This window comes from Chanos chanos, chromosome 2 (assembly GCF_902362185.1).
Source record: "Chanos chanos chromosome 2, fChaCha1.1, whole genome shotgun sequence".
In the NCBI taxonomy this organism is placed as follows: Eukaryota; Metazoa; Chordata; class Actinopteri; order Gonorynchiformes; family Chanidae; genus Chanos; species Chanos chanos.
Window position 1 is genome coordinate 37,270,189 of NC_044496.1, and position 27,477 is coordinate 37,297,665.

Consider the following 27,477-nt stretch of genomic DNA (forward strand, 5'->3'; position numbering starts at 1 on the left):
GCGCTTCCACATGATCACATGACTCTGGACATGGACGCGGTCCTGTCAGACTTTGTTCGGTCCACTGGGGCAGAACCGGGTCTGGCACGAGACCTGCTGGAAGGTAAGGAATCAATTTTCCCCCCTCCCCCAGATCACCTTTACCGCCCCGACTCCGCGATGTGTACGTTGTGTGTCTGTGGAAAGGTGTAAATTGTGTCAGGGCTAAACTGCGCTGTCTTGGGCTTTAATGAAGCATGTGACGTGATGTATTGCTGTGTTCTGTTCTGTTCTGTGCTTAACTGTGCTGTTTACTTTGATGTTGATGTGCAGGGCTTCTCCAGCTGTCCGGCTTTCGCTTCCAGCGTATTCTTGGCTCGATAACATCCCTTATGCCTGTTTTCTGCTGCGTGCTTTTTTTGTAGGCCAGTTGACTGATCTGTTCTGTGGTTTAGTTCTGTTTGTAAGTACTGTAAGACCTCAGTCTTAAGCCTGCTTCTAGCTCTCCTGTGCATTTTTAATGGACCCACTGATGTGTGATTTGTTTCAGACCTGTAGTTAGCTGTGTAGCTTTGTAGGACAGCCTACTTTTGTCCTTCATTGGTGTGTTTGTGTTTTTTGCCTTAAAGCTGTCTATTTTAGACATCTGGTTTGTTGGCAAGTATATTTTAAGCCCATTCATAGCCCCAACATCATGATTCAGGCCTATTTGTAGTTATACACTTTTCAAGTCTATTTATAATTTAGCAGTAAATTTTAGGCCTGGTTTTTTTTTCATGTCGTCAGTTTGCAGCATTTCGGTGGCGGTGCCATGTGGTACCGAGCTGGGCATCTCTGGGGTAGGGGCTCCGATTGGCTGATGTTATTCCAGGATCCAGCCTAGGGTCCGCCTCTGCTGTGATTGGCAGCAGAGCGAGGGCCTGCAGTTGGCTGATTTAGAGGTTTGTGTGATGGCTTTACGAGCACAATCCCCAGGGAGACCTTTGTGTCCGTTCAGTGAAACTCATTGAAGAGTGGAGTGTTCCTGGCAGTCCTCCTAGTACACCCTTTCTCTGGAAAAGACAGAGAAGAGAGAGAGAGAGATGAAGGTCTCGTATATTTTTATCTGATCCCGATCGCATTTACCATTTACCATGTTTTCCCAATACCAGTTCTGGGCACTTACCTGACAGCATAATTTCAGTTCAACCCAGCAAGGATTTGGTGGTTATTAGACAAGTCAAATCAGGTGAGTTAGTAACAGATTAGAATCTCCTCAAATGGCTTCATAGGACTCAAGATGAGAAATACTGTCATTTTCACACCTCTTTTTTTGGGGGACAGTGCAGGACAGTGCACATAGTTACAGCTGTTTTTCTCACTTTGTCTCTCCCTCTCTTTCTCTTTCTCTCTCTCTCTTTCTCTCTTTCTCTTTCTGTCTGAACTCAGTATCCCTGACAGTATCCCTGCTCAGGTCAGCCAATAGTCTTCGCTTATAATAAATCATCAGGTTTCTGTATTATATTGTCACACAAACAGGTGCTTATTACCTCAGATGTCTCAGTGTCTCCCTTACATTGTTTGTTCACCACAACTAACACAAACACGAGCAACACACAAACTTTGCAGCTTTGAAACTTAAATTTCGATTTTTTTTTTTGTTGTTAAATTCAGCCCATATGCTTCCAGTAAAGTTACAGTACATTATCCGACTGCATTGTCTTGAATTATAAATCGAGGTATATGAAATATTTACCAATGCTCAGTGTAAGCTTTGTTTTAAAACAAGCGTAAATCTGGAGTGGTAAACATGCCTAGCCAGCTGGAGCCGTGCTGTCGGCGTGGCCCGTAGCGTGTCTCCATGAAAGCCCACTCCACAGCCGCGGCCTTAATGGACAATGTCGTGAAATGGTGGAGGATGGCGGGCGGTGTCAGGGAGGTGTAGTTTGAGCAGGAGTTCCCGGAAAGACTCCGCTCACTGCAGTTTATGAATGACTCTCAGCTACTCGTTAATGAGATTCAAATGGCTCCACCTCGCTATTTTCTCCCTAGCTAGTCATTTCCTATAACAAGTCATTTCCTCTCATAATGCTGCTTTTTTGTAAATAAAAGATCCCAAGAAACCAAGAAAACAACAACGAAATGAGATGTAGTTGTTTCATGTATGGTATTTTGAATAGGCTTCAAATAGATAAATTCAGTTTTACACATCCACCATCATAGGTCGTAATGCAGAAATGGTAAATGTTGTGCTGTAGCATGTTGCAGTTTACTGAGGTGTTCATTTGCACATTTGCTGATTATTTGCTGATGTTGTCATGTGATCTGTCACGTCCCAGAGAGCCAGTGAGAACACGTCTAATCTCAGCTCACTCCCAGAAAGTGACAGAATGTGAAACAGGAAAATGTTTTCGTCACCCGATGTGACAGCTCACAGTGAGATATAAATAACGCAGCAAAGATGCAGTATTGCAGTTTACCATTCTGTTTTTCTTTCATTCCTCCCTTGTATATGCACAGTCTGAGTCAGTAGTGATGTGAGAGCGATTCACTGAGGAGAATGATACCAGGAAGGCGCTGCCTCTGCTAAACTACAGAATATGAGAGAGAGAGGGTGGGGGGGGGGGGGTGTTGTGGTTAGAGGGAGAGAGAGATAGAGAGAGGAAAAAATGAGGAGACTGAGAGAGAGATAAAGGGAGAGAGTGAGAGATAGAGAGAGAAGGAGAGAAAGGGAGTGAGTTTGAGAGAGAGAAAGAAAGAAAAGGAAGGAGAGAGAGAAGGAGAGAGAGTGAGAGAGCGCTCATGGAATAGGCTTATTAGCCAAAAGCTGACAGAGAGTTCCAAACACACCACTGGGACCAGACGCACCAGCTGTCTGCAGCATCCCAGGCTACACACACACACATACATGCACACACACACACACACACACACACACACAATATAGGTTGTTTACGTAACATCCATATGCACTGTGCATGGTGTTTATGCTGTGTTGAGAGAAAACACATATGGTTCTGGTAAACATATTCCGCGTATGTGTGTATAATCTGTAACAGCTTAGTTTTAGAATTGCACTGCTCATACAGAGGGAAGGAAGGTATGAACTGCAGGTGTGTGAAACTGCACGTGCGTGCTGGCGTAGCATTGATTGCGTTCTGGATTCCCCAGAGTGGCTGAATCAGACGGATGCTGATTAAGGTGCTAGCTTTCGCTAACTCCCTCCTGTTAGAGAAATTCAAGGTCAACAACAGCCATACAGATCTGAAACCGGTAATTTCCTTACCCCTTTTTTTCTGTAATTTTCCACTCTTTCATTTCCTTTTCCTTTTTTGGAATGTGATTGCTGTATTAAAATTTACTGTATGTGCATTTTAGGATTGATTTGATAGTTCAAACATTCTTCAGCTTTACAGTTCTATTAGCACATGGAAAAATCTGTAACGTGGTCAGCAATTGGTCACAGTATCTATAATGCACCAATCACAGCTCATGTTATTGATTTTGCATGCTAATATAATGTTCCTAAGTGTGAATATTTTAAGTAGACAGAGCTCTGTAAGTCTATGCAAAGGCCTCGGCATGTCTGTGATGAAAATGTGAGAGTGTGAAGAGAACAGTGTTGAGTGACTGGTCTGAATGTTCAGCTCTGCTGCCCATGCCTCCACACACCCAAACGCTGCCACCCATCTGTGGCTTCAGTGCCAAAGCGTGAAATGCCTCATTTACCCTCTGGAGTGTGTGAGAGGTGTGTGTGAGCAGAGTTGAGACGCGAGGGATCATGTTAGCCATGCTAAAGTGCGTGTGTGTGTGTGTGTGTGTGTGTGAGAGAGAGAGAGAGAGAGAGAGAGAGAGAGAGTGAGAGAGAGAGAGAGAGAGAGTGCTGCGTGGGCATCTTTGGAGCACATATGAATAAGTATGTGCGTGTGTGCGTGCGTGTTATTAGAGTCACAGCATGCATGGGGATGTAACCCTGGGGAAAACCCTCTTTAACAGAGATTGAAGAGCCCTAAACACTTCTCGTGGGCACGCGTGTGTGTGGGCGGTGCACGGGTGGTTGTATGTAGTTGTATTCCTTTGTGTGCGTGTGTGCATGTGTTTATGTACTACTTATTTCCTGTTGTGTCTTTTGTCTCTGTGTCAGAAGGAAGAGGTGGTAAGAAAGTGTGTTAACGTAGATGGTGGCATTTTAGCAGATGACATATACAGTGTCCCCCTCTAGGGGACAGTAAAGGTACTGCTGACATTATCCTGTCCAGCACAGCCTCTTCAACAGGAAGGTGTTTCTACACACAAACAGATTAGAAATCTTTACAATAATTCCTGTATCCATGACATTCAATCCATCTCTGTACCACAGTACCCCACATGCCTCCGCAACAATGATTGCAGCAATGTCACATACAGTTCAGTGTGTTGACTGGACATCAGTCAGACACTGAGTACCTGAGTTATCTGGGCTTGGACAGGTCTGGAGGAGAATAACACAGGAATGCATGCTCTGGCTGGGTGTGTGTTAATTTGAATGACGGGGCAGAATACTGTTATAGTGCTGTTATGTGTTTGAAATGAAGATCATGTAAAGATGTTACACCATACCATTTTTTTATTGATTTTTTTTTTTAGTGTGAAAGTATCTGAAGTGGCATGTATCAGCGCGTTGAGATCCTTTGCTGTTCATTGTGTGTTTCCGACACAGAAAACTGGAACACTTCACAAATTAGAATGAAAAACGAGAACGCTAATGACTGAGACTTCTTGAGGTTAATTAGCCAGTGCAACTGTGGCTGTCTTTAAATTGTCCTTGTTTATTAGTCGAGACGGCCAAACAAATGTGGCATTAAAAACAGGCCCATTTCACTCCTTATTTTCATTCTCATTCAGCATGGGCTTTGTATAATGGTTTTTATTCTTTGGAGTTCATTTAGGATATGATTTACTTAAATAAACTGTGTGCCTTTTTTTGAGAGAGGAGTGCATGAAATTAGTAACATGGTCCTTAATCGGTCACTGTGTTAGCAAATCCTCAGTTGCTGGCCCTACAAAATATGTGTCTGTAATACAAACCGTGTCTTATATCACAGCCCAGTCAGAAAACAGAGAGAACTGACAGGAAACAGAAAACACAAAAAGACAGTAAAAAACAGAGGAGGCAGAGAACAGAGAAAAGAGGAATGAGGGGATTGCGAGAACACGGCTAATAAAGTCGAATGAATGCAGTCGGAGGTCAGAGATACCCTAATTAGACTGAAAATGACGAACCAAGCACAGCATAAAGTATCCTTATGAGAACAGTACTGGCATAAGCGCTCTACTAAAAAAAGACCCTGAAATATTGCATCAATAAACTCTGAGCATTGTCCTTAAATGCCTTCTTATTGGACGTATCATATTGGAAGGGATAGCACAGGTCTGCCTGCAGTGGCCAGACTTTTAGTCTGAGGACGGTACACAACGAAACAGTTAGGACATTAACGGTGCTTTTTCAGGCTTGTGTTCATTGACTGAAAAGTCTGACGGCTGGGAAGCCTCGCAGTACATGTGTCAGAGGTGCTGAGTGGTCATTTGATTCATCCCTAAATTGTGTTTGGCTGGCTAAAGGCTGCAGAGATCCATAAAGGCGAATAAGATTTGTATTGATTGATGTTGAAGGGCTTTTGTAGCGAGGTTGCTGAGAGAATGGTGAAAGGGAGACTATCGGACAGCGCTGTATGCATCTTCTTTGAGTGTTAGACAAGGACGAGTCATTTGGGTGTGAGCTGGTTTGGTGGTCAGTTTTCACACATGAAGTCTTTCTGTCTCTTTGTTACACACACAGACACACACACACAAAACACAGAGTTTGGTTGGTTCTTACCATGCCCATAGAGAGATATCATATTTGTAGAGGAACAAGGAACTGTGGGTAATGAAGTTTGTCTGTTTGTTAATCATTATGCCTACCAGGGGCCTCATTAGTGCTTTAGTTTAGCATGGAGAGTTTGTGGCCTGTTAGTGTTGCCATTGCTAACTAATGCCCACCTGCAACTCCACACGTCCAGCACAAACACAGACAGGCCTCTTCAGACTGTCGCTATGACCCTGTGATCATGCCCAAGGTTTTGGGTTATTTAAGAATCAAATCCACCAACAGCTCCTCATCACAGTACATGGACTGGAAGTGATTTGACGGGAAGGCAGCGTCTGATAATGAATCAAATGAAAAGAGTTGTCTAGGTCATAGAAAACATGTTCAAACAAGGTTCAACAAAGAGGAGTCCGCCTCTCAGTATTAGACTGTGATAGGAATTACCTGTGTCTGTTACCATGGGGACCTGTGTCCATGGGGATCGCAATGTTCTGTAGGTGGAGCAGCCCCTTTTCTCTCTTCCCTTCTCTCTCTCTCTCTCTCTCTCTCTGCCTGTCGTGAGACAAAGGCTTGTGCAGAGTGGAGATGGTTGAGGGCTAATGTAAGTCAGTCCTGACCTGCTTCTCTCATTGCTGGAAGGTGTGTCTGTCACAGAGATAAGACACTAGCAGGAGGAGGTGAGGCCAGCTCTGTGTGTGTGTGTGTGTGTGTGTGTGTGTGTGTGTTTGTTTGAGAGACAGAGAAAGAGAGAAAGAAAGACTATATGTGTGTGCTAGTGTGAACACGTGTGAAAGAGAGAGTGCTTGTGAGAGTGTGTGTGTGAAATAGATAGAGAGAGAAAGAAAGAGAAGGAGAGAGAGAGAGAGAGAGAGTGGTCATGTCATCTGTCACTTCTTATTAAAGGACATGTCTGTTCTCTCTAAACCTCCTCCTCCCATTTTCTCCTCATCCTCACAGCTGGCCTCAACCAGTTCTGTCTTTGTCCAACACCTCCTTTAGTCTCAGTGCCTTCAGGGATGCTCATCTCAGTTCATATCAATATGTGTGGCCAATTCTCTGTCTTTGTATCATATCTCCTGTTGTCTTCACTTACCTGTGATATAAAATGACGTAAGATTTGGTATATTTTCATATGTTCTCCATGCCTTTGGTATCTTTCATCATTCATTCTTAACTTGTGTTTAGATTAAGTTAGTCATTCAAACATGACCAATCTTTCTAGTTTATCATTAAAGAGATATGAGGTAAAATTATGTTTGCCTGTGGTGTTTTTAATTGGCAGACTGCGTCATTTGGATGCAGTTGAAAAGGATTATGGGAGTTGGCAATACTTATTCAAACAAAAGTTTCAAAATGACCGACAAAGCCAGTCACTGAATCATGAAAAATGACTCTACTACTAAGTGTCTCTTAATATCATTCCTTTTAAGGATCTATTTATGTAATAATGACACATGAGAAGGGTTTTTTTGTACACTCAGTCACAAAGCTTTAGGCTTGGCGCCCGGCTTTAACATGTCTTGGCATTAAAATTTTTCTTTAGTTCTCTGAAGATGTGTTTATTGAAATGGTGCCACCACTACTATATGTGGTTAGATATGTCTACTTATAGTTGTCTCTGAACGTTGGAGACAGAATAAAGCTTTGTCAGGGCTCATGATAAGTATTAGCTGGAACTCTGTGAATAAAGCAAAGTAGTATTTCCAGGTGCACATCTGTGTTAAAGGGGTTATTTGATTCAGTGGTTTTCAGAATAATGTGACAGTCATTGGCTGGAAAGACCTATTTGACCCATGAGTTAGGCTGTTCTCCATCTCCAAACTTCTCTGTGTGTGGAGCTCTTATGACTGTGCAGGCTTTGTCAAGGAGTCAGGGAGTTTTTTGAATCCTAGTGACACAGTTGTATAGTTGTATAGTGTGTGCATGTGTGTGTTTGTGTGTGCATGTGCGTGTGTGTGTGTGCATGTGCGTGTGTGTGTGTGTATGTGCGTGTGTGTGTGCGTGTGTGTGTGTATGTGCGTGTGTGTGTGCACGAGCGTGTGTGTGTGTGCACGTGTTTGTGTGTGTGTGTGTGTGTGTGTTTTCGTGTATGTGTATGTGTGCGTATAAATGCATGTGTGCGTGTAAATGAGTGTATGCCAGGATGTGCCTGTAGGAAGGTGTCTTCTGAAAGTGTTTGTGGTTTATATTTGTGAGAACTCTCTAATGCGATTGTGTCTGAGCTGAGTGGATGGCCATGTATCACTGAGGCCATGTAAAGCTGTAGAGCCTTGGGAAAGGGCTCAGCTCACAGCAGGTATACCCCACAACTACTCCCACAGCTCTGGGACTGCCCTACTTTTGTGCCGCCTTGATCTGAGCCTATTTTTCTCTCTCTCTCTCTCTTTGTGTGTGTGTGTGTGTGTGTTTGCATGCATGCATGTGTGTGTGTGTGTGTGTCTGTGTTTGTGTGTGTGTATGTGTGTGTGCGTGTGTGCATGTGCATGTATACAGGTAAAAACTGGGACTTGAGTGCTGCTCTCAGTGACTATGAACAGCTGCGGCAGGTCCACACAGCCAACTTGCCACAGGTCTTTAACGAGGGCCGGTACTACAAGCACCCTGAGCGCAACACACCCCAGCACGTCAGTAAGGTGGAACCATGTGTGCAGAGACATGAGGAGAACACTCAGGGTGGGTACAGCTCTCCCGGCAGGCGCTGGATTATACACCCCCCCCCCCCACACACACACTACTAAACGCTCTGCATCAGCAGAACTATAGCATGCACAGGCATTTGATCCTATTCCAGTCAAACACACCTGGCTCTGTTGCTCAGCTGGTTGTCAGGGCCTGTTTAACTGGATCAGGGGTGTTTGTGTAGGGTTAGCACAAAAGCCTGAATACGATGCATTTCCACTGAAGGAGATGGAGTAAAGATCCTTCGTCCTGTTCAACATGATGATGATGAGGGCTGTTATAATTCTCATTTAATATAATTGTGCAGTAGTCGAATATATAATAAAATTATGGCATAATAATAATGTAACTAAGGCTAATCACACCCGTTTCTGATGTTCATTTTTAACAAAACAAAAAAGAACAGGTAAAACTCAGATCATGAAAGTTTATGTGAATCTGTGTTATCTGCAAGAACACCTTCAGTTCTCTCTCTCTGTCTCTCGCTCTCTCACTCTCTCTCTCTCTCTCTCTCGTTCCCTGTTTTTTAATCATCTAAAAATAACCCTAACATTTCATTTTCACCTTAATCATTAATAGGTTTTTTCATACAGACATAAGAACTTAAGTCTTCTGTGAAGGAGGGAAGTTCATCTTTATCACCAAACCAGGACTAAAAATATTATAATAACCTCATATAATTAAGTAACCCATACATGTGAAACAAACCATTTTTCAGAGGTAGCTAGTAAAAACCAAATATGATAAAACTGAAATATGATCTCATCTTTACATCATCAGTCTTCAGTCATAAACAGTACCATGATGCCATAAGTTCAGAATGAGTTGGGGTTTTTTTTGTAGTTTCCTAAAAAAAAATGGGACTCGTCCCTCTTTCTTCTCCTCCTCCAGAGAAGCGTCTCTCGCGTGGCATCTCGCACGCCAGCTCTGCCATCATGTCTTTGGCACGGCTTCACGTGACGGGTGAAAGTGCCAGGGAGCAACTGCCTCTCGACATGCCCATCTACACCTTCCAGCTGCCGGACCTGAGCGTCTACAGCGAGGACTTCCGCAGCTTCATCGAGCGAGACCTCATCGAGCAGTCCACCATGGTGGCCCTGGAACAGGCCGGTGAGTGACAGCCTGGATGATAATCTGTGGGATTATGATGAGTGGTGGTTTCAGATTACCTGCACAGAGAGACTTCATTTCACAGACTCTACAGATGTGACTGCAATCATAAACAACGCCTAGTTTAAGTCCACACAGAGACAGTACAAACCACCCAGTCCTGTTCCTAATGTCACAGCTTTAGAACAACAGCCTGCCTTTAGAGAAAACTGTTTTATTAAAGCTAGAGTTAGGCAGAAAAAAACTTTAATAGATATGCACCCAACAATGCACTGAATTAGATAAGACAGAGCTGCTAATAACACTGAAAGTCATATCCTAGCTCTTTACTCTTTTGCATAAAAGTGCTTGGTTCACCATCCACCTTGCCTGTGGGCATTATTAGTATGAAGGCAAGTTTCCTGTCTGTGTCTGTGTGGCTTACTGTTTGTGTTTTTTTAGCATGGTTTATTGCTGTCTGTGTTGTCTATGCTAAATGTCTTGTTTTGTGTCCCTGTGATTCAGAGCTGTAGATAATTGCCATATGTTGAGTAACCAGAGTTGGTATGGAGTGATATCCAATTATGTTCATAATTAAGATGTTATCAAATATTTGTCTTTATCCCAGTTAAATGAAAGCCAGTCAAGGCTCCCCAGAGGAAAGTAAGTCTATGGGTAACTGCTCCACATAGATGCCACTCTTAACCAGAGCCACTTATGGATCAGGGTTTTCTCATACCTGCATTGTGTCTGATACCTGCATATTTGCTCAGACTTCCACACATATGATTACATGGATGTGGGAGGCATAGAAAACAGAAGCCAACAGACACAGAGAGAGTATGTCAAGAAGCACTAAATCTTCACTTGTCAAATGGGCTTGAATTTTGAAACTGTTCTGGCTGTTCTGCTCTGGTTGTTGTAGCTAATCCAGAAGCCTACATTTCAAAACTCCAGGCCTTTTGATTTGATCTTCTCAGCCGAGTACAGCAATGGAAGCCTCTTCCATGCGTGGTGGATGTTAATTGAAACGGGCAGATGCCCTGAGGGCTGTGGAGCGTGGGGTGGAGCTCCAGGCCTCTGGGCCCAGTCTGGGTGAGGGGGGGTCAGGCCACAGGAGGGGAGTCAGGGGGTGAGAGTAGAGGAGGTAGAGGGTCTTGGTCTAACCTGAACTCAGATCCAGTTCAAGCAGTGGGAGAGAGTCTGTCAGGGCCTTTTTTAGCCGTAGGGCAGACACAGGAGCAAACAGCCACTTCATACAATGACGACCAGGCTTTCTGAAACCCTCAAATGTCAACTAGTCTATGTTAGATATAGATGTTGAATGTAGATGTTAGATATACATGTTAGATTTACATGTTCTAAATCTGAATAGCATTTTTTTTTCCTGTTATTTTCTTCCTCTCTTCACCAACCTTTGAGAATCAACGAGTTAATCAATTAGGACAAAAATTGCAAATTTGAGTTGGAAGCATGACTGATGCTCTAAATCTGATCTTTTTTTATTTTTTGTTTTTGTTTTTTTTGTTTTTTTTAGACTTTCATGAATGTTTTATTTGTCATGTATGTTATATAACTTATGATGTATCAGGTGTGAATGTGACTTGTTCCACTGTGCAGCTGAGACATTAGAATGTGTGCCCTTAGAATGCAGACGTATTGTTTTTTTGTGTTTGCAGGTCGACTCAACTGGTGGTCCAACATGTGCACCAGCTGCAAAAAACTCCTCCCATTGGCCACCACTGGAGACGGCAACTGTCTGTTGCACGCTGCCTCTTTAGGTAAGCTCTGTTACACCAGCCGTGGGTTTTAAACTCTGGGAGGGATGTGACTGCTGTGTTTGTTAATGCGTTCATCTATTTTAGGGTTGACTGGCTTAAGATTCACACAGACTATAATAGAAGCTATTCAACTCAATGACCTCGCTTAAACACAAACTATCCATCATTAACATAAAGTATTTTTTATTACTGTGAGATGGGAAAAGGGTGTTAGCATTTTTAATGCATTTGTTATACATTTATTTCTCATCATTGGATTATTATTGCAGTTTGATTAATATGGGGCCTTAAACCAGGTGTGCCCAGTCCTCCAACTGGAGATCTAGCCTCCTGCACCTGCCTCTAATATTGTACATGGAACACTATTGCTGTGTCCGAAATCATTTGCTCATTCGCTACTCCCTACTCACTATATAGTGTTTGGTGCATAGAACACTCCCTAGGGCATAAGGGCAGATAGCTGTTGTAACATTCTGGACACTGTTTGGATGTTATGCTGCTGCGTAATTATGCACCGGATTTTCGTAATTATTATCTCTGTCGCATAGACAAACACCAGAACATCTGCATCTGATTGGTCTGTAAAGTCTGTAACCTTGCCTTTTAGGAGACAGGCCACAATGCATGATGGTCTAAGTAAATCGATGTAGGGTACATCGGTTGTACCCTACTTTTCACGATGCATTCTGGGATACTTTGAGTGCACCATAACAATTCTCACTACACATTCGAACAGCACTACAAAATGGTGAACTCACTATATAGTGCACTACATAGTGAGTAATGAGTGATTTCAGACACAGCGTATGGCTCTAGAATTTCTCAAAAGTGTTAATTAGCTGGATCAGGTGTGTTCGATTAGGAGTTGTCATTAAATACTACAGGAGAGGAAATCTCCAAGAGTAGAATCAGTCAGCTTTGCCTTAAATGAATATTCAGCATAAAACACTATCATAAAACACTAAGATGCATTTTAGAGGCAAAACATGAGAGATGAGTAGGTAAGAGGAAGTAGTCCACATCAATGTTCTCCAAACCTGTCCATAGCTTTCTCCAGCCTGTCACTTTCCCTAAACCACTACATACCATTCCTCTGTTCATGAGCGGATGGGCTAATGATTCATCATGTCATTGTAAAGAGGGATAAACCCAGCCCAAACTCTGTGGTCATGGCTGTGCTCATTTTCAAATCACTACCAGATGTTCTGAACATCTTCAGAAACTGTAAAAACCAAAATTATGTTCAATTACATTTTTTGTTACGAAAAGTGCTGAAAGCCTTGCGTTTTCGGTGATTTTGAGAAGCGGTATGTGTGATCATAATTTTCCCAGTATTTTAAAATTTTGTGTCTGATAACAAGATGGTCAGACATGAGCTATGGGATCTCTTCAGATTTTGTCCCGCACATTTTCACGGCAGAACATTGTCAGAATTGGTAAAAGTACAATATTTTCAAAATTTGAAACCTTCTAAAAAGTCTAAGTTCTCAAAAAAGTAACTTGTTGATTGAAGTACAGTAGCTGTAAGAAATGTAATTAAATACATTAAGACTGTACCTACATTTGGTACATACATTCAGTCCCCACCCCAGACCTTAGATGACATGGCTGGACAATGGTAGTTATTCCTTATATTATTCCATTATGTGTACCTGTACTATCTTAGCTTCATTGGTTCCATGCGTGAGCATCAAAGTATGTTTTCTCTCTCTCTGTCTCTCTTTCGCTCTCTCACTCTCTCCCTGTGTGTGTGTTTGTGTTTGTGTTCAGGAATGTGGGGGTTCCATGACAGGGACCTGGTCTTGAGGAAGTCCCTGTATGCCATGATGAAGAGTGGAGCTGAGAGGGAGGCTCTGAAAAGGAGGTGGAGATGGCAACAAACACAGCAGAACAAAGAGGTTAGAGCTACACCTCCTGTCTGTCAAACTGCTCTCGTTACAGCTGTACAGCTCAACAACACATTAGCACGCACTCACTGCAACAGTATCACATTAACACACACATACACACACACATGCTGCAACAGTTACACGTTAACACACACTCACTGCAACAGTATCACATTAACACACACATACACACACACATGCTGCAACAGTTACACGTTAACACACACTCACTGCAACAGTATCACATTAACACACACATACACACACACATGCTGCAACAGTATCACATAAACACACACTCACTGCAACAGTATCGCATTAACACACACACATGCACACACACACATGCTGCAACAGTATCACATAAACACACACATAAACACACACACTCACTGCAACAGTATCACATTAACACACACATAAACACAAACACACATAAACACACACACACGCTGCAACAGTATCACATTAACACACACTCACTGCAACAGTATCGCACTGACTGGACATAGCCTCTTAGTCACTTAGCTTAACTTAACTGCACAGCACAGCTATGAGCTAATCAGACGGTCATTTTTTCCCCAGCCGAAGTGTAGCCAACGGCCAGCTCTGTATTAGCCATGAAAACCTTAACATTCCCATGTACTGTACATGGCTGGAGTGTTTTACAGTGTTCCAGTGCCAGTGAATAAAGCAATAAGAATTGTGAGGATGTACAGTTTGCTGTTTGCCTCTGACAGTCTCTCATGGGTAGTGGAAATATATCTATAAGTGTAGGAGTGTTAGAGCAGAAGAGAGGAAAGAATATATGTATCAGAATGTGTGGGTGTGTTTCCTTTAGCATGATTTTTCTGTGTATATTAACCTTTCTCTCTCTCTCTCTCTCTCCCTGTAGTCGGGGCTGGTGTACACAGAGGAAGAGTGGGAGAGAGAGTGGAATGAACTCCTGAAATTAGCCTCTAGTGAACCACGCACACACATCAGCAAGAATGGCAACAACAGTGGAGGGTAAATTTCTCTCTCTTTCTCTCTCTCTCTCTCTCTCTCTCTCTCTTTCTCACAGTCACACATATACACACGTGTACCCAAATGTATGCTTACACACCCACAAACCTCTTCCCACATACACACACCCTTAGAGCTCCCTACACACGTCTTTACACATCCTACAAATTAGTGACTCACCCACTCTCTCACACACACACACACACACACACACACACACACACACACACACACATAGATACGTGCATAGACAGACCATGCCAGAGGCACACACACCTTCATTCACATTCACACAATATAAAATTCAGTAAACAAACACAGAATAAATCAACTGACCAAGCACTAAATATCACCAAATACAGCAAAAACAGAGAGGTTCAGTGAACTGAGGTTAACCAAAGGAAACTGCTCAAAAACTAAGCTGGCAGAGATTACAGAACTGTAGAGCCAGAGAGAGAGAGACAGAGAGAGAGAGAGAGAGAGAGACAGACAGAGACAGAGAGAGGGAGAGGGAGAGAGACGGACTGTCACTATGGCTATTCCTTAAACAGTCGAGAGGGTAAAAAAATATTTGAAGAGAGGCCTGTTTGAAAAGTGAAAAACAAATAACAGAAGTGAAGTAGGAACAGGACAGGCTTTAAGGTAACAGGAAGTTATCTCACACTATGCTATAGGAGATAAGAGGTCAAACCGGTTAATGGCCAGTGAACTGCACTGTGCATTGGTTGTAATGTACAGTCTCTCCCTCCTTGACTGTCATCTCTCTGAGCAATGCTAACACACAGCCAATGCACTGCTACACTGCTATTAAAGGCCACCGGTGATTAAGCACCTCCAGCAGTTGGAATTAGACCCTCCACATGATACAGGGTCACCGATTCATTAACACCGGAGAGGATCTGATTAAGAGTGCCTCACTTGTGCTGACTATTCCAGTACACAACAGCGTTTTGTGCAATCAGAAAAAGGTGCACCGCATCCTTCCTCATCATGGAGAAGAGATTCTGTACCACATTCTAGATGAAGCTGTTTGTGTCAATTTGATACAAAACACTGCCATCTAGTGGCTGTTTGTTCTAAGTAATACTTGGTGAAGAGTCAGTCATACTAATGAAAATTCTGAAGTAGGTGGTCTTTGGAGAAACCCAGTGTGTTAGGTTCATTAATTATTTGCATTAATTCTGTGATTTTGTGTGTATGTGTGTGTGTGTGTGTGTGAAGAAGAGGAGTCTTTTAGAGTGACTCGTCTCAGTGTTTAGAAGTGTTAATTTGCACATGTCTGTATGTTTGTGTTTGAAGTTTAGACTCTGAGTATGTGTGTTTGAAGGAGAGCCCCTTTAGAGAGATTCAGTTAGGCGTGTTTATTTTCTCAGTATCTGTGTGTGAGCATGTGTTTATATATACTTAAACATGTGAACCTGTGAGTTTACCTCAGGCCATGAAAGAATGTGTATGGAAACTGTATGATGTGAATTGTCTGTGGTTTCCTCTCCAGGCGAGAGACTGTCTTACTGTGGTTTCAAGAGTTTCCATCCAGACACACACAGATAGAAACACTCACTGTAGCTGTGTGTAACCTTGCCCAGCTCTTGTGTGTGTGTGTGTGTCTATCTGCTCTGTTCGACCTAACACAAAACACCTCAGATTTGAAAACTAACACCTATCTGTGTCACTCTCGCATTATTAAGTTGACATGTCAGCAACAGCGACCCACTACAATGTTTTCTTTACTTGTAACTTGAGCTTTCGAGAATATCCCACAGGTCATAATGTACTTTGCTGATGGGAATGCGATAACACCATGATTTGGTCTTGTTTCAATTAAAACGCTTACTCTGTGACCAGCCACGCAGCTGTCGCTTTTCTTAAACATGTAAGATCATATCCGTTCATGTCTCAGTGTTTCCAGGTCTCTTCAAAAGTCATTTCTTTTCATTTGTGTAAAAAAAAAATGTATTTCCTCTTTGCAGATATTCAACTTTTTTATAGTGTTCACTAACCTCTGGCGGGGTGAATATCAAACAGAGGACCAAATTCCCTTTGAGCCATTTCCTCACCGGTGTTTTTATTTTTTTAATTTCCTCGGTCCTCTCTGATGCGATTTTTATCGGTGAAGAACGAAAGCGACGTAAAAAAGTTTGGGTGTCGTCATTTGTTTTTGGAAAGCCTGTTTGCTGAACGGAGAACAGGGTTTGATAACAGGACTGAAGTGTTGATTAATGCCTCAGTGCGCTACTCTGACTCTGTGATAATAAGTAATCAGGTTAGAGCTGTGTTTTGTGCCCTGGTGTATGGTGAGCCCATTAAGAGAATGAGAGTGGGAATTCACATATTAAAAGGCTCTTCATTAGTGTCAGCTATGGCGTTTTGCAGCTCGGCTTTTTTTTTTCTTTCTTTTTTTTTTTTTTTCTTTCTGTGCGTGAGGACTTCATTTTGCTGCATTCCCTCAAGGGGATAAGCTTTGCTAGGCTAGGAACAGAGCTCTCTTTCGCTCTCTCTCTCTGTCTCTCATTCTTGCTCTCTCTCACTCTTTCTTTCACTTTCTTTGTTATCTTACCACACACACACACATATTGCAGGTGCAGCACCATGGAAAAAAAGCTTTTGATTCCATCGTAATTGTTGCAGTGTGGTTGTAAAGGAGTGAACGGGAGTATGTGAGAGAAGTTTGTTTGAAGAGAGGAGCTTTTTTGCCTTATATTAGCTACTGGAATTTGAGATGATAGTTCTATAATCAGTGGATATCATATCAAAGACAGCATAGAGACTGTAGAACAAAACTAGTGCTTTGACTAGAGGAATACAACAGATAACCAAATGTTTACCCTACCACTGAATGAAAAGCTTCTTGTTTGTGTGTGTGTATGTGCGTGTGCGTGTGTGTGTGTGTGTATATGTGCGTGTGTGTGTGTGTGTGTGTGTGTATGTGCGCGTGTGTGTGTGTGTTTGTGTGTGGTCCACAGGGTGGATAACTCGGAGGATCCGGTTTATGAGAGCCTGGAGGAGTTCCATGTGTTTGTGCTGGCTCACGTGTTGAGACGGCCCATAGTGGTGGTGGCCGACACCATGCTGCGAGACTCCGGAGGGGAAGGTAAGTTCACCAGGGGAGTCAATGCTGAGATAAAAGAATGAGGGCAGTGTTTGGGGACTGCAGGGCTCTGTGTGGGTCCCCTACTCCACCCATCTGCTGTCCGAGAAGACTTTACCCAACGTGTCTCATCACTAAATTACTGAGTATTATAGAAATATTGATATTGTTACAGTCATTTTTCTGTTATTTGCAGGTTTGTTGTGTAGTCTGTAAGCCCTGGAGGTGAATGACTTTTAAGTGGTAAAAGTTACATTAGTTATAATGTTTCAGTGGTGATATTTCATTTGTGGTTTAAAATTTTCCGTCTGGTTTTCCTTCCAGCTTTTGCTCCCATTCCTTTCGGAGGGCTGTATCTGCCCCTGGAGGTGCCACCAAACCGATGCCACTGCTCCCCACTGGTGCTGGCATACGACCAAGCCCACTTCTCTGCTCTGGTGTCAATGGAGCAAAGAGACCAACAGCGAGAACAAGGTACAAACCAATCAGAACTCAGGACTGAGTCAGAACTGGCCAATCAGGGCAGTGGTTTTGACAAAGGCAGACCTGTAATAGGTCTTGTAGGACTGATCAGTCACAGGAAACTATTCAAAAACTGCTCAAGACCAGATACTGAAGAACAGGGGTTAAACTGACCGATCACACTGCTTTTGACACAAACACTGATATGAATAAGTGAAACCATGAGTGACCAATAGTAGCAGAGAATCTTGTTAGTAATGGCCAATCACAGCCCAGATGAAGACAAAGTCAAAGTTTGACAAAGACAAAATGACACCCCAAGAGAAAAGCTCGTTTGAATCCACAATCCACAGTCACACTGGTGAGATAAAAACAAATTAGACGTATCTTAGTGTGTACTCAAGATGAAGTGGCCACAGCAGTGCTCAGAAATAGCTTCAAAGACCAACCAAAGGGAGAAATTAACCAAAAAATACTTCAAATGCTAGACCATTCCATATTGGTCAGTTATGTAACATTCAAATCACGCTGTGCCTGCACGAAATGACTAATTACACTCATTTTCATTCAGAATGCTGTTTTAGTGCACTGAAGGAAGTAGCTTCACACACCGGCAGGGAACACGTCGCTGGCAGCCTCGCCTTTACTGTTTTAATTATAGGGTTTTGATTTCACAGCTAAGAATAAGATCATACTCCCCGTCATCCCTGGTGAATTATGCATGGGGTTGATGCCTAATTACCAATAATCAATTATTAAACAAGGTCCTTCAAACAGCAGTCTGCACGAGAGAGAGAGAGATTTTAGTGAACTATAGCATGTCAATATCTGCCGTATCAGGAGGATTGTGTACTTAATGAAGGATGCAGTTGCCCACCTCCTCTTGTCTCTACCTCTCATCTCTCAGCCGAAACAATGAACACTGCAAATAACAAACTAATCTCAGGATTTACCCCTGAGTAGTGTTTGTTTTGGGTACTTATTATCTGCAAATCTTATTTCATTTGTATTTAAAGCCCTGGGTACTGTGTATGTGGCTCTGTGTTTGAGAGATTTCTCTGACAGTTACAGTCCACTGGTGAGCGTCTGAACTTTACCTGACTGCCTCTCGCACTGATCTTTTGAAAAGCGCCAGAGGAGGTGTCTGTGATGACCCTCCTCAAATAGGACTGATACCATCTCTCTCTCTCTCTCTCTCTCTCTCTCTCTCTCTCTCTGTGGTGTGGTCTGGATGCAGGCCTGTCATTTACATGGACATTGAGCCAACTCTGTCCCCACATCTCTCCCAGACTCTTCATATTTGGGCTATCAGACTTGCGAGGCCTGGTCATTAGCACTCAGGATAGCATTCACACATACACACACACACACACACTCACCCTAAACTTACTCTTCCCATGTAGGCGTATGGAAAGTTTCTTTCACAACCACAAGCAGATTTACATCTTTCGACTCTGTACGACCCGATTAGTGTGCATGAGAACTGTTGAGCAATATGAGTGACTTTGTACAAATTCATGCGTACTTTTATTACTTATATACTTTTTTTATAAGTAGTATACAAAATGTCAGAGGTGCATTTTTGTGTTTGTCATATGGATACTTTTTCATTCAGTTAACAGTCACATTGCCGAGACTTGCCTAAATTCAGTGCAGTTACATAGTCTTACACAGACTACTTAAAAATTTAATGACCCATATAGTTTTACACTCCTCTACAGGCATGTGTGTCAGAAAACAATATGCCTGGACCTGTTGCAATGTGCTTTTATAATTATAATAGTAAATCAGTGATATAAGGGAGACAACTTGTTCTATTTTCATTTACTATGGCTTAGCACGCTTCCAAATTTTGTCAGCGGAGTCATCTTTAAAAACGGGAAGAAAGAGATGCACTGTGGAAGTGTCTTAAAGGAATAATGAATCATTTATGGGTAGAGAGGCTCTTCTGATGTGTTCAGTAGATGGCGTCATCGTCCTCTCTGGCCATCTGAGCACTCCTGTTTATTTGGACTCTCTGACCCCATGAGCCAGGGGGGCTGTGGTTGGTTTTGAAGCAGCAGGGCGCTGACAGATTAGAGAGCTCCTATGTAGATGAATTTTCTCTGGGATATGAAAGGTAACTCAAAATAATGTACGCCTCTTGTATCTCCTGGATCGAGGCCATTGCACACCAGCTACTGTATAATTATTCCACCTCTACCCGGATGTGGTTTGTCTCCAGTTACTAGACAGTGAACGCCTGTGAAATGAGCTTTTGAGAAGTGAGTGGGAGAGAGCGAGAGCAAAAGGGAGGGAGATCTTTTCACTTCTTCTTTATATAAATGATGTAAAAGAGACTGCCCTCAGAAGTCTGGTATGAGGTCATCTGTTGCTAAGCGCCTGGAAACAGTTAGAATCACAAGACCCACTCCCTCACTCTGGGTTTTTTCTGTTAATACTCACTTCCCCCTACTCTTTCTGTTTTCTTCACTGTGTTTCCTATCTCTCTTTCTTTCTCTCTCTCTCTCTCTCTCTCTCTCTCTCTCTCTCTCTCTCTCTCTCTTTCTCCTTCCTCTTAGACCAGCGCATAACTGTTTTCCCTCTGCCAGTTCTGTTGCATTAACTTCTGCATGCATGTATGAAGGTTGCTTTATGCATGCCTCTTTAGTGAGGGATATTTTTTTTCCTCTATGTTCCAGTCAGAAGATCAGAAGATTAACATAAAAAAATGAAGTTATGCCACAGAGAATGAATTGGAACCTCAGTCTTCGAAGTCTTGTGACTTTTTAGCTTTGTCAGCTGAGTCCCATGCCCCCCCCTTTTTCCTTTTTTTTGAGGGGGGGGGGGGGGGGGGTCCCAGTACAGCAATAAAGTGTTTTTTAGCTGAGGTGTCAAATCATCAGGTGTATCGTGCTGTAATATAGACCTCTTTTCCCTCTTTCATTCACATGTGCACTCCCTCACTGCAGCTGAATGAGTCTAGTGTCTGGGGGCCACACCAGTGGTGCCTTCTTTAAAACGCCCATCTTTCTTTACTGTGGTCCAGCACTGTGTGAGTGCAGTCTACCCATGGAAAACCTCTGCAGCTATTTCAGGCTCACGCTTCCACTTTTAAAAGACTTCCAGGTTTTCTTTGGCATCGACTAACCAACCCTTTCAACTGTTCCAAGTACAAAAGCGGCATTTTCTTTTTTTTTTTTTTTCGCCCAGACCACCAGCTCGCCCTCTCAGATTTTTAAAAAAAATTTAACCGTGTTTCCCATTAAAGGCTGATTACAACTGACGTCACAGCATCATTCTTGCTGATGAAGTCTGCTGTTTATGGCCAGACTCTTTTGCTTTATATGCGGCTGTGAGAATATGGGCTACATGTGCTACAGGTCATGTGACATCTGATGAAACATCAGGGGAGTAAAAACTGAAGGCTGTGTTTATACACATGATTGTTGTTTACTACAGCCCTTTTTTTAAAATATACTCCCGTTGGAAGCTGTTTTAATCCTGGAATTCACATCAGTACATTTGATTGCGTGACAAAATTGTTTTGAAGACATGTGTGCAGTGAGTAATTTTACCCACTAGAGGGAGTCTATTTAGAAGAAAACCACACAGAAACAAGCAAGGCACTCCTCTGGAATGCTTTTGGCCAGTCTTTGGTAATACATTCACATTCATATTGAAAATGCATGATTCATACGGTATGTTTTCTGAATAATCTCGCGCAGCTCTGACACCAACGCCGGACTGGACTAAATTGTTCTTCTAAATTGTATTGTTCTGTGCACGGCAGGAATGAAGTTTCTGTGTGTGGTAGGGGTAATGTAGCATGTCATAGTCTGTCAACCCTGTTATCTATCAACAAATCCTGTTTGTATTATTCATACAATACCACCAGTGACCTTATTTGGGGTCATACGTTTTCAAGCACATAGAACTTGTGTGTCTGTGTTTTTTCTCATCACTTATCGGAGAATGAGTGATGATTCTCGTTCTCCCCTCCACCCTTTCCCTCCCCCTCGGTTTCCGCCGTTCCTCAGCTCTGTCCGGGAGGACTTCCAACTATACCATTTAGGAAGCAACTGGTGTGGCTGCTTGTGTTTCAGTTAGATGTGACGTCCAAAATGCATATGGCGCTCGAGAAGGTCAGTCAAGGACACTGACCAACGGTTTCCAGCAGGGAGAATGGCTACAGTATGTTACACACTGTCCCACACAGCTGAATTGGCTGTAGTAGTGTTTGGATTTGGACCAGGCCCAAATGGGAACAACAGATCAGCCATCGGCTCTGTGAGCTGGGCTGAGAGGAGAAGACAGCTGCGCTGTGGGAGTCAGGCCACAACCCTGCATACCCCCGATGTCCACCATCTGACCTCGGGTTTGTGGGAATAGTATGTACATGTGTGTGTGCCTGAGTGGGAGTAACGGCATGTTTGGGCAAACGCGTGTTAGTGTGCGTACGTATTTAGGTGTGTGCGTATTTGTGTTTTGGTTTGTGTGTGTGTGTGTGTGTGTGTGTGTGTATGTTTGTCTTTGTTTGAGGTGTATATGTGAATGCACAAAGACACGTGCAAGGCTCTTCAGTAAACTCCCATAATCAAAAGTTCCTCCTACTCGCCCTGTTCATCTCTCTCTCTTTCTCTCTCTCTCCCTCCTATGGTCGTCTGACTTCTGTCCTGGCATGACTCCATTTGGAGAGTTTCCATGGGTCCGTGACCAGCAAAACACCTTGCAACATGACCCAAAGATGTCACTCACACAATATCCATTTCAGATACCCAGACGGGCTGTAGTTAATAGTGCAATGTGGGAAAGCATATTTGCCATGTCTGCAGTGTGAATGAATTACTCAGTTACTGCAGCCAATAGGAGCCAAGAGCATTAATAGCACAGGACCTCATGTGCTTGTTTGCTCTCATACACATTGTTCCATATGTTAATAATTAACTGTCATTACACTAATGTTTCTCACAACCTGAAGCTACAGTGTGGATGTTTGAGATCTCGAAGAATGAAAAATGTCTCCAAAATGAAAATAACATGTGGATGCCTTGTGATGTGACATGTTCTTGATATCACATTTTTGATTTGGCTCTTGGCAAGAGCGTTCTGAATGAAGAGTTGGGTGGAGGGCAAAAAGGCTTTTGCTTATTTAAAAATCAACAGGGAGGTAGAGACTGGAAGTCTGTGGTGTGGCTGTATTTTGGCTACTGTGGTGGGAGGCCTGCTTCAGAAATACACACACACACACACACGGCACAAAGAGACCCCCCGCTCCCATGGTGAGTGTAAGATTAAAGCTGGGGACCGATTGAAATTATTCCCTGGGCCATGTGTCGAGAAGTTTTCCACACCAGATCTTAGGAAATGGCAGTGATGTCGTGACGAACCAATACTGTGTTCCAGACAGGAATGTCCTCTGCTCTAACACGCTGAGTTCCCCTCAAGTCATGAGGACGCTAGTTCTCAGCTTCTCTCTCTCTCTCCCTCTCCCTCTCTATTTTGGAAAGAGCCATCGGTCGGACAGAGAAGGGAAAGAGAGAAGGAGTGTAGTGGGAGGAGAGCGAGACTCTGTCATCCTCTCGTCTGTTTAGGAAACAAGACTCCACCCAAACGGTGTCGGAAACCTGCGTCCGCGTCTGGCTTGTATTTTCAGTGATTAATGTTGAAACAGATCTTCCTGTGTGTGGTGTGGATGGCACGAGAAAATGGGTTTTGCCACAGTGCAGCGCTTTCATTATCGCTTCTAGAGCTCTCCACCGTCTGCCGTCATAAAGCGTAGCACAGTGCCACTTCAGTCAAACATTTCAAACGCAACAAGAGAGACCGAAGCCTGTTACCATGGTGCAAGCCATCTCAAAAGGCTTTTTTTAAGAGATGTGAAAGGGATAATGTGCACATTAATCTTGCGCAGAGCTTTGCCAAACACATTCTTACGGTTCATAGCATCATAGCCTTTTTGTAGCTTTACTGTATCTACACAGGCTCTTGCCTGTATTACACTAACATTTGCCTCTGACTTCTTGTTTCGAGGAAAGATCTAATAGTGCGGATCTTTGTTCTGGAGAAAGACTTTGGCATGTTTGTTGGAAGGTCATCCAGAGCCACCCTTTTCTTACAGAACTAAAGCTCTCCTACTTTTCTCTCCTAGCCGTCATCCCTCTGACTGACTCAGAGCACAAGCTGCTTGCCCTGCACTTTGCCGTGGACCCCGGACCAGACTGGGAGTGGGGGAGGGACGATAATGACAACGCCAAGCTGGCCAAGTAAGGCCTGTCTGTGTGTGTGTGTGTGATGTGTGTGCGTGTGTGTGTGTGTGTGTGTGTGTGCATGTGCGTGTGTGTTTGTGTACACATGTGACAGGCACCCCCCCAACAAGGCTGCGGGGGGTGAGTGAGGAGACTTTTTATGGCTTCCCTTTACCCATCATGCCTCAACAAGAGGAGCAGAGACAGGAGGAGGAGGAGGTGTAATGAGGGTCTCTCTGGCTATATTATTCCTAGCATTTGAGGGATTTAGCTCAGCTAAATCTAGGCCTCAGGGTCAGGGTATAGAATGAGAGGAGAACATACTATTACAGCATATTCATCTGGAAAAGCTCAGCCAGCCGGGACAGATAGAGCCCCCCACCCCCAACAATTATCCTCACTCCATTATCAGGGTTTTAGGCTCTTTTTTCATTGGGCTCAATGGACGAATTTTCTTGTTCGCTAGTGTTCTTCTTGCTACTAACCGTAAAGAAGTCAATTAATCAACTGTAAATGAAATATAAACTGCCACACCCATAGTCGGGTTGCAGATTAGGAAATGTTGTGGCCCTTAGCAAACATCTGTTCTTGAATATAAGGTAATAAAGTAGCCTTATGCTCCATTGAATCCTCAATGTACTGATGAATAGACACTAATAGCCTCATCGCCTCTTGGTGACTGAGGAATTTAGCATTGATTTAATTTCTGTCTGTCTTCATCACTTGGTGGAGAAATTTTTCCAACCATACACAGATAAAAGACAGACTATTCAAGAAGCGGAGCTGATTCCAGCCCTGGAACGAGATGCCAGTTCATTAATATGTTATAGGATGACTCTGAATGATGCCAGTGTTTGATTAAAATATTCTGTCTTCTCTAGTCTGATTCTGTCACTGGAGGCAAAATTGAATCTTCTGCACAGCTACATGAATGTAACGTGGATTCGAATTCCATCAGAGACAAGGGTGGGTGCCTCCTCCATTGCCTCTTTGTAAAGGCCAGCTTAATCTGAATACATTTCAGTGTTTAAAGATTCTCACAAGTTTTTTTAAACAGGGCCTGAATTACCTGCTTGTTTGAGTATTAGAGTTATGGTGATATTTTTGTTTTTTACTGTTGTAACATTACCATGGTTGTTACAGCTCATGTGGTCTAACCAGTCTAGGTTACTATAGTATTCATTTGCTGGTTTTTGCAGTGTTATAGAGTCTCATGATAGTCTGATGTTACTGTGATTACTAGTTTCTACAAACATAATCTAGTGTCTAATTGTATGTCTGTGCTACTGTTACCGTTGCATTTCCATACACTGTTCTGTTACTGTCTCATTGTTAGTCTGTGCTATTACAATAGTATTTGGTTACTAATTCATGCTGTTAGTATCTCACTGACAGCACATGCTGTTACTATAGTATCTCATTGACAGTCCACGCTGTTACTATAGTTTCTCATTGACAGCGCGTGCTGTTACTATAGTATCTCATTGACAGTCTATACTATTACTGTAGTATCTCATTTATAATCTGTGTTGTTCAGGCTCCTTTGGCTCAGCCGGAGTCGCCCACAGCCTCAGCAGGTGAGGATGTCCAGTCTCTGGCTGAATCCATGGACTCAGACCGAGAATCCGTCGGCAGCAACTCCAACGTCAACAATGGCAAGTCCAGCAAAGAAAAGGACAAGGAAAAGCAACGCAAGGACAAAGACAAAACCAGGGCAGACTCAGTGGCCAACAAGCTTGGCAGTTTCAGCAAAACTCTGGGCATCAAGCTGAAGAGGAACATGGGAGGTTTGGGTGGACTGGTACACGGCAAGATCAGCAAATCCAACTCAACAAACGGCCGCAGCGTTGAGAACGGGGAACAGAAGCCTAAGAAAAAGGATTCGAAAACCCGCAAGGGCAGCAAAGAGGAGTCTGGCCAATCGGCCAGCACATCTTCATCAGAGAAGGCCACCAGTCCCTCACCCACAGATGGAGCGTCGGGGAGTTCCCCCGGCGAGAGGCAGCCAGGTTCAGGAAAAGCATCTGGTGACCGTGCGTTGGAGAGCTGGAAATACAGCACGGACGTCAAGCTGAGCCTCAACATTCTACGGGCCGCCATGCAAGGCGAACGGAAGTTCATCTTTGCCGGGCTCTTGCTCACCAGCCATCGGCATCAGTTCCACGAGGAGATGATCAGCTTCTACCTGAGTAGTGCTCAGGAACGCTTCACTGCCGAACAGGAACAGAAGAGGAAAGCTGAGGCTGAGAAGAAGGCTTCGACCAACGGGGCGGCCTTGAAGAAACCGGAACAGGAGAGTGTGTTTCAGAGAGAACGCTCAGACAGCTCTCCGCCCGAGAGCTGCTCGCCGGTCCTCCATCCGAGCCATAACCCACAGCTGACAATGAAGGCGCAGGAGAGAAACAGCCCCACCCTGGTGGGCTCCCCGATCTCTACTCCCATCCCCACCCCCGTCCCCGCCTCTTCCATGTCTCCGATCCCATTTTCCTCCCCCAGTATCGGTGCTAAGAGACAAGGGCCCGTCCCAGTGTCTGCCCACTATAGCCATACCCCGCCCATCCAGAGGCACAGTGTCATCCACCTGCGAGATGTCAACGTCCAGTCGCCCAGCTTCCAGGATGACCCTTATAAGCCAGTGGTGGGTACTTTGAAGACCTGTGCCACATACCCCCAGCAGAACCGTTCACTGTCCTCCCAGAGCTACAGCCCAGCCCGCATGTCTGGGGTACGCACCATCAATGCAGTGGAGGCTCTTCCATACAACATGCCCGGGGAGCACAAGTCACACACATACACCAATGGCTTCGACGCAGGCGACATCCGGGACAGCCTGGAGTTCGCCGACGAAGACCCGACGCCACACGCCTGGCTCAGCCACGATAAAACCAAAGGGAGGAACAGCGGCTGTCCCATGTACTGCTTCCAGCAGAAACGCTGTAAGAGGGAGAACTGCTCCTTCTACGGCAGACCAGAGACGGAGAACTACTGCTCTTATTGCTACAGGGAGGAGCTAAAACGCAGGGAGAGGGAGGGCAAGACACACCGGCCTGGATAGCCAAGACACACACACTTCTCTTAATACACAAACGCAAACACACAGCCACCAACGCATCCAGCCGGACTCAGCAAAGGAATGACATACACATTATCACCCCTCTGCACTCGATGAGTAATAATGACAAATTAAAAAAAGAAAAAGAAAAAGAAAAACTGCTGGCATAGCAGTTTCCTATTCTATTTAAGAATGGTTTCCCTGTATTCTTGTTACCTTTCCTTCAATAGCAGAGGACACTGTTACCTAATATGATAAAGGAAGTGCAACTGGAATCAGTTTACAGCTTTGGCCAGAGATTGTGCTGTTGTTTTGTTTTTGTTTCATTTTGTTCTGTTTTGTTTGTATGTTCGTCTGTTTGTTTGTTTATTTGATGCCAGATTGAATTGGATCTTTTAC

At 43.6% G+C, this 27,477-nt stretch overlaps 1 protein-coding gene across 1 annotated transcript; it reads left to right on the plus strand.

The window, feature by feature from the left end:
- On the plus strand, positions 1 to 27,081 carry otud7a (OTU deubiquitinase 7A). The gene is given in 13 exon segments (XM_030766536.1): positions 1 to 103; positions 8,300 to 8,479; positions 9,377 to 9,595; positions 11,254 to 11,355; positions 13,126 to 13,253; positions 14,140 to 14,252; positions 17,213 to 17,340; positions 17,662 to 17,811; positions 20,138 to 20,155; positions 21,889 to 21,972; positions 23,930 to 24,044; positions 24,908 to 24,992; positions 25,564 to 27,081. Coding segments are annotated over 13 exon segments (2,925 nt in total). The 5' UTR covers positions 1 to 18.
- Positions 27,082 to 27,477: the final 396 nt, after the last annotated feature.